This window comes from Nansenia antarctica, assembly GCF_963989245.1.
Source record: "Nansenia antarctica genome assembly, chromosome: 8".
Taxonomy (NCBI): Eukaryota; Metazoa; Chordata; class Actinopteri; order Argentiniformes; family Microstomatidae; genus Nansenia; species Nansenia antarctica.
The window spans coordinates 39,899,564-39,907,063 of record NC_137678.1 but is presented as its reverse complement, the minus strand read 5'-3'; the positions used below and the strand labels follow the sequence as shown (position 1 = coordinate 39,907,063).

Genomic DNA, 7,500 nt, shown 5'->3' with positions numbered 1-7,500 from the left:
CTCCTCTCCGGTGTGAAGATGACACATACCCTCACAGCCGGTGACGGCCACCTCAGCGAAGGGGTTGTCGCAGCGGTTGCACTGGCGGCCGATGACCCCGGCCTTGCAGGGGCACTGCCCCGTGTAGGGGTCGCACGTCCGGGAGTGAGCCCCCAGAGAGAAACAGTCACACGGGTAGCAGGTGTCCTCACCCTCCGGACGATAGTAGTTATCCTGGAGAGAGGGAGGGAGGGAGGGAGGGAGGGAGGGAGGGAGGGAGGGAGGGTGGGAGGGAGGATGGGGGGTTAGCGGTTAGCATATCCTGCTAAAGGATAACTTTCTTAGAATGTACAACAACGCAATTACTAGCTCAGTAATCTTCCATCTTAACAGTATTGTGTTAAAACCCATTAGTGGGTATCTTCTAATGTATGCACTTCAGTTATTGTGACTAGGCAGAGGGAAGAAAATGTTGTCAGGGGGACAGGTGGAGTCAGGGGGAGTCAGGGGGACAGGGGGAGTCAGGGGGAGTCAGGGGGACAGGGGGAGTCAGGGGGAGTCAGGGGGACAGGGGGAGTCAGGAGGAGTCAGGAGGACAGGTGGAGGCAGGTGGAGGCAGGAGGAGTCAGGGGGACAGGGGGACAGGGGGAGTCAGGGGGAGACAGGGGGAGTCAGGGGGAGTCAGGGGGACAGAGGGAGTCAGGGGGAGTCAGGGGGACAGGGGGAGTCAGGGGGACAGGGGGAGTCAGGGGGAGTCAGGAGGAGTCAGGAGGACAGGTGGAGGCAGGTGGAGGCAGGAGGAGTCAGGGGGACAGGGTGAGTCAGGGGGAGTGAGGGGGAGTCAGGAGGACAGGTCGAGGCAGGTAGAGGCAGGAGGAGTCAGGGGGACAGGGGGAGTCAGGAGGAGTCAGGGGGACAGGGGGAGTCAGGAGGAGTCAGGAGGACAGGTCGAGGCAGGGGGAGTCAGGGGGAGTCAGGGGGAGTCAGGAGGACAGGTGGAGGCAGGTAGAGGCAGGAGGAGTCAGGGGGAGTCAGGGGGAGTCAGGGGGAGTCAGGACAGGTGGAGGTGGTTCTTACCTTGCAGCGGCACTCCCCAGTGGTCTTGTTGCAGTCTGGGTTGAAGCCCTTGCTGATGTCACAGTTGCAGGGGCCACACATGGGGTTCCCCCACCAGCCTCGAGGACACGGTTTCTCCACCCTGACGCCACACACACACACACACACACACACACACAAACAACATGTTAATATTACACCCCACTACTCACACCCCGATACTCCACCCACATAAACCCCATGACACCTACAATTATAGGCAATTATAATTGTATATATCATTATGTAATTACCACGTAATTACTAAGTAAGTACGAGGGTAATTACACTACGTATTAATGTCAACACCCCTTGCTAAATTCCAGTCATTCTAAAGTGAGTAGGCGACCATCTATGTGTCTCTGCAACTAAAGGGTCCTTCTCATCACAGGTCTAGTGTAAACTTCCTTTCCCTTTTTGAGACACACAGCACATTGACTCACTCACACACACACACACACACACACACACACACACACACACACACACACACACACACACACACACACACACACACACTACAACACACTCTTGTCTCTGCTGTGATAGGGGGGACCATATAGGGGCTGAGTAGTCAGTAGCACAGTATCAGTGCAGGTGGAGAGACTAAACACGTTTAGAGGCTCAGCCAGGCGTGAGGAGCCCGCCCCCCTACACAGGATGGGGTGTGTACAGGAACATAGGGGTCAGGGGTCAGGAGGTGAAGACAGAGGCCTGTCAGAGTAGGCTAGGAGCTGGGTGAGCATATCAAAGATGGAGCTTATCAAGCAGACAGATTTATGACTAATGCATGATGGAGTGTGTGTGTGTGTGTGTGTAGGTGTGTGCGTGTATGTGTGTGTGTAGGTGTGTGTGTGTGTGTGTGTGTGTGTGTGTAGGTGTGTGTGTGTATGTGTGTGTGTGTGCGTGCGTGTGTGTGTGTGTGTGTGCGTGCGTGTGTGTGTAGGTGTGTGTGTGTGTGTGTGTGTGCGTGTGTAAGTGCATGTGTGTGTGTGTGCGTGTGTGTGTAGGTGTGTGTGTGTGTGTGTGTGTGTGTGTGTGTGTGTGTAGGTGTGTGGGTGTGTATAGGTGTGCGTGTAGGTGTGTGGTGTGTGTGTGTGTGTGTAGGTGTGTGGGTGTGTGTGTGTGTGTAGGTGTGTGGGTGTGTGTGTAGGTGTGTGTGTAGGTGTGTGGTGTGTGTGTGTGTGTGTACTGTGTGAGTGTGTGTGTGTGTGTGTGTGTGTACTGTGTGAGTGTGTAAGTGCTCTCAGGTTTCCATCTGATAGCTTGATAGATGCTCTCTCTCTCTCTGCTCATCTCTGCAGGCAGAGAACTCGACCCTCTGTCCTTTTGAAAACATCTCTGGGCCAAAGTGGCAGGCACACACACACACACACACACACACACACACAACCACACACACACACACACACACACACGGCCTGAACCTCAGATTACAGTGTAATAAACCACCCAGGGCAGAGAGGGTTCATGACTATAATGTTGGCGGTACACAGGCCCAGTCAGACCCTAATATGGCCGGAGCCACGCTGAGGCTCAGCTCTGTGCTGTGGGAGGCCAACACACACACACACACACACGCACACGCACACGCACACACACACACACACACACACACACACAAACCCCATCCCCCCCCTCGCCCCACACACACACACACACACACACAAACACCTCCCCCCCACACACACACCTCCTCCCCCTGCACCGCCCACCCCACACACACACCAGATGCTCTAATCAAAGGCAGATCTGGGATCAGTATTGGGAGGTAAAAAAGACCTCCGGAGGATAAGAGATCATAGCCCTGAGATCAGACACACGTGGGCCTTGTTAGGAGCCCCTCAGGTGTGGCCTGGGTGTGAGCTGAGCCAACGCCGGCCCAGTACCACCAGTACCCCCACAGCCTGCTAACTGGGACTAGCGGCTACAGCAAAGCTGCGTGTTTGTGAGAGTAACAAAGGAAGGTACAGTGCAGAGGTTAATTAGGTTAGACATGAAAACAATCAGAGCTGTGCTGACGTTGGCCGTGTGTGTGTGTGTGTGTGTGTGTGTGTTGTGGTTTGAGGCAGGCTTATTGTGATTGCTTCCTCCGATGTGTGGAGACACGCCAGGATACACGCACAAACGCACAGCAGACACACCACACACACATAGCAGACGCACACGCACACGCACACGCACACGCACACACACACACACACACACACACACACACAGGAAGCGAGCCCTCCAGAGGGTATAATAACTCATCACGCGGGAGGGAGGGAGGGAGGGAGGGAGGGAGGGAGCAGGTCTTACTTGTTTTCACAGTACTGTCCGTAGTAGCTCTGGCCACACTCGCAGGTGTACCCGTGGGAGGAGCTGGGCTTGCGCACGCAGGACGACACGTGCTCACAGGGGTTCAGCTGACAGGCGTCCACACACTCCCTCCCAAAGAACCCTGGGAGAACAGAGAGAGGGGACAGAGAGAGAGGGGGGGACAGAGAGAGAGGGGGGAGGAGAGTGAGGGGGGGGGGGGGGGCAGAGAGAGAGGGGGGGGCAGAGAGAGCGAAGGGGGGGACAGAGAGGGAGGGGGGCAGAGAGAGCGAGAGGGGAGAGGGACAGAGAGAGAGAGAGGGGGGGTAGAGCCATGTGAGTGACAGCAGGAAGTGTATGGATGCAGGGCAGGGATGCCACTACACGTACCCCAAGTGCCCGGAGGGAGGGGGCACCAGAACAGCCTAACAATCATCATCATAATCATCATGATGAATTATTTAAATTTAAGATGAACCACAACTACGCACCATTAGACCATTATGAGACCACCATTAGACCATTATGAGACCACCATTAGACCATTATGAGACCACCATTAGACCACCATTAGACCATTATGAGACCACCATTAGACCACCATTAGACCATTATGAGACCACCATTAGACCATTATGAGACCACCATTAGACCATTATGAGACCACCATTAGACCATTATGAGACCACCATTAGACCATTATGAGACCACCATTAGACCATTATTGGACCACCATTAGACCATTATTGGACCACCAGTGTTAGTGCTAGCGTTATCCCTTTAGCACACCCACATGGCCAGCAGCGGGCCTAATGCCGGGCTTATAACAGGGATTAACACCCTGGCAGCTGAACACATCCTAGTCCTACTACAGGGTGTTGCTTCCCCACAGCTGTGTGATATCCTTGTTTGGTTTGTTTATGGTACCTGGGTCATAAACGCAGGTGTGTGTGTGTGTGTGTGTGTGTTTGTTTGTGTTTGTTACTTGGGTTGCAGATGCAGATGTGTGTGTGTGTTAACTGGGTGCCAAATTTAAGAGTGTGGCTGTGTGTGTGTGTGAGTTTGGGTGTATGTGTGTGTGTAAGTAAGTAAGTAAAGCTTTATTTATATAGCACCTTTCATACAAGAAATGCAGCTCAAAGTGCTTAATGCAGCTCAAAGTGCTTTGTGTGGCTGTGTGTGTGTGTCTGCCACTTAATGTCAGTCGACAGATGCAGTATGTGTGTTACCTGTGGCACAAACACAGGTGTGTGTGTACGTTTACATTAAGCGTGGGCTACCTGGGTCACAGATGCAGGTGTGTGTGCGTGCGTTTACAGTAAGCGCCTGTTATCTGGGTCACAGACGCAGGTGTGTGTGTGTGTGTGTGTGTGTGTGTGTGTGTGTGTGTGTGTGAGTGTGTGTACGTTTACATTAAGCGCGAGTTACCTGGGTCGTAGACACAGGTGTGCGTGTGTGTGTGCGTGCGTGCGTTCACAGTCAGCGCGTGTTACCTGGGTCGCAGACGCAGGTGTGTGTGCTCCAGTCGTCGCTGCAGTGGCTGTTCTCAGGACAGATGTTGGAGTCGCAGGGGTCGGCCAGGTCACAGCCGTCCTCCACACGCACCTTCAGCCCCTGCTGCATGTTGATGTTGGCCGTGGTGGTGGACGTCTCGCCTAGACGCACGCCCTGCAGGACACACACACACACACACGCACACATACACACACACACACACACACACACACACACACACACACGCACGCACATACATTCAGTCAGGCCACAGAAGTGTGGGTAAACAAGTCAATAAAGACCTCTCACACAACCAAATGTGGATGCACACACAAATACACACACACACACACATATACACACACAAATACACACACACACGTACTCATACACAAATACAGTGCATGCATACAGTATGTAGTGTATACAGTTCATACAGTACACACAGACACACACACACACACACACACTACTGACCTGTATGCAGCCAGTGAAGCCTTTGTTGACGTGGTTGTCCTCCCCGGGTATCCCACCTAGATAGATAGCGCTCAGCTTCAAACCTGGGAGCTCGTTCCCGATCTCCACTGACCTCTGCAGAGACACACACACACACACACACACACACACACACACACACACACACACACATACGTTTAGTTAAATATCACTGTCGTTTAAAGTTGAAGTAATCCATCTGTAAATGGAAAGTGAATGAAGTTGGTGTCGTGTAGGTTTTGAGCATCAGAACACGTGTTTGTGTGGTTGTGTGTAACAGATGTGTGTGGTTGTGTGCATGTGTGTGTGTGGTTGTGTGTATGTTCGGTGTTTGGTGCGCGTGTGCCTGCGTGTGTGTGTGCATGTGCGTGCCTGTGTGTGTGTGTGTGTGCGTGTGTGTGTGTGTGTGTGTGTGTGTGTGTCCCCCACCTGGAACATGCCGTAGTCCAGGGTGTGTGTGTGTGTGTGTGTGTGTGTGTGTGTGCATGTGCGTGCCTGTGTGTGTGTGTGTGTGTGTGTGTGTCCCACCTGGAACATGCCGTAGTCCAGGGTGACCCGGGCCAGGTACTTGATGTCCTTCCCGTCCTTCACGCTCCTCAGCTCCACCAGGACGTGGTGCCACTCCCCGTCACTGATGCGCACCTGAGGGAACGCCAGGCCCGCCACACGCCTGGCGCCCAGGAACACCTCGAACCTCACATACTGGTCACTCACCTGACACGCAGAGAGAGGAGGGGGGGGGGGAGAGAGGGAGAGACATTAATTGTCTGCAACATTAGCGTGAATTAAGATGTGTTGCTTATGCTCACACGTGTGTGTGTGTGTGTGTGTGTGTGTGTGTCTGTATATATACCTGTGTGTGTGTGTGTGTGTGTGTGTATCTGTATATATATACACTTGTGTGTGTGTGTGTGTGTGTGTGTATCTGTATATATACACCTGTGTGTGTGCGTGTGTGTATCTGTATATATACCTGTGTGTGTGTGTGTGTGTGTGTATCTGTATATATACCTGTGTGTGTGTGTGTGTGTGTGTGTGTGTGTGTGTGTATCTGTATATATATACACCTGTGTGTGTGTGTGTGTGTGTGTGTGTGTGTGTGTGTATCTGTATATATACACCTGTGTGTGTGTGTGTGTGTGTGTGTGTGTGTGTATCTGTATATATACACCTGTGTGTGTGCGTGTGTGTATCTGTATATATATACCTGTGTGTGTGTGTGTGTGTATCTGTATATATACCTGTGTGTGTGTGTGTGTGTGTGTGTATCTGTATATATACACCTGTGTGTGTGTGTGTGTGTGTGTGTGTGTATCTGTATATATACACCTGTGTGTGTGCGTGTGTGTGTGTGTGTGTGTGTGTGCGTGTGTGTGTGTGTATGTGTGTGTGTGTGTATGTGTGGGTGCGTGCATGCGTGCGTGTGTGTGTGTATGTGTGTATGTGTGTGTGTGTGTGTGTAACCCACCAGCAGGTTGATAGAGGAGGAGTCCCCGGCGTTAGCGGTCATCAGGGTGCCTGAGCCCTGCCGGGTGCGGAACATGAGCCCCATGAACCAGGGCACGGCGATGGTCACGTCTGGGTCGCTCCACCACACCAGGGCCTGGCCGTCAAAGTGCTGGGGGGACGTCATGACTGGGGAGGGACACGCACACATCACAATCACAATCAACACACCAAATCAGAACTCAAGAACAGGTTCCTGAAGAAACGTTGTGGGCTCTGGCTCCGGATGGGTGAAAGCCTAATGATCACAAGGTTGACAGATCAGCGGTTCGAGCCCCGGCTGGCCACATGTCGAAGAGTCCTTGGGCAAGACACTGAACCCCAAAAATTGCTCCCAGTGAGCGGGCCGGTGCCTTGCATGGCAGCTTGCCGCCATTGGTGTGTGAATGGGTGTGTGAATGGGTGAATGAGAGGCCGTTGTAAAGCACTTTGGAGCAGCTTTGGAGCAGCAAAAAAGGCGCTATATAGGTGCAGTCCATTTACCATTTACCATTTACCATCCTTCTAGAAAGAGATGGACACGCTACGGTCGAATCCTGGCATGTGTTGGTCTGGTATGCGACGTAATTACTGTCAGACAGCTTGAGACACGAAGACAGTAATCCTTAGACACGCACATGCCTGAAGATATAT

At 52.7% G+C, this 7,500-nt stretch overlaps 1 protein-coding gene across 1 annotated transcript in view; it reads right to left on the bottom strand.

Moving 5' to 3' along the window:
- celsr1a (cadherin EGF LAG seven-pass G-type receptor 1a) overlaps positions 1-7,500 on the bottom strand; it is a gene marked incomplete at both ends in the record, with an annotated part of 109,981 nt that overhangs the window by 26,622 nt on the left and 75,859 nt on the right. The window contains 7 exon segments of the mRNA XM_080537529.1: positions 30-213; positions 1,057-1,177; positions 3,376-3,517; positions 4,866-5,040; positions 5,344-5,457; positions 5,890-6,075; positions 6,830-6,996. Of these exon segments, the coding sequence (XP_080393655.1) occupies positions 30-213; positions 1,057-1,177; positions 3,376-3,517; positions 4,866-5,040; positions 5,344-5,457; positions 5,890-6,075; positions 6,830-6,996 (1,089 nt within the window).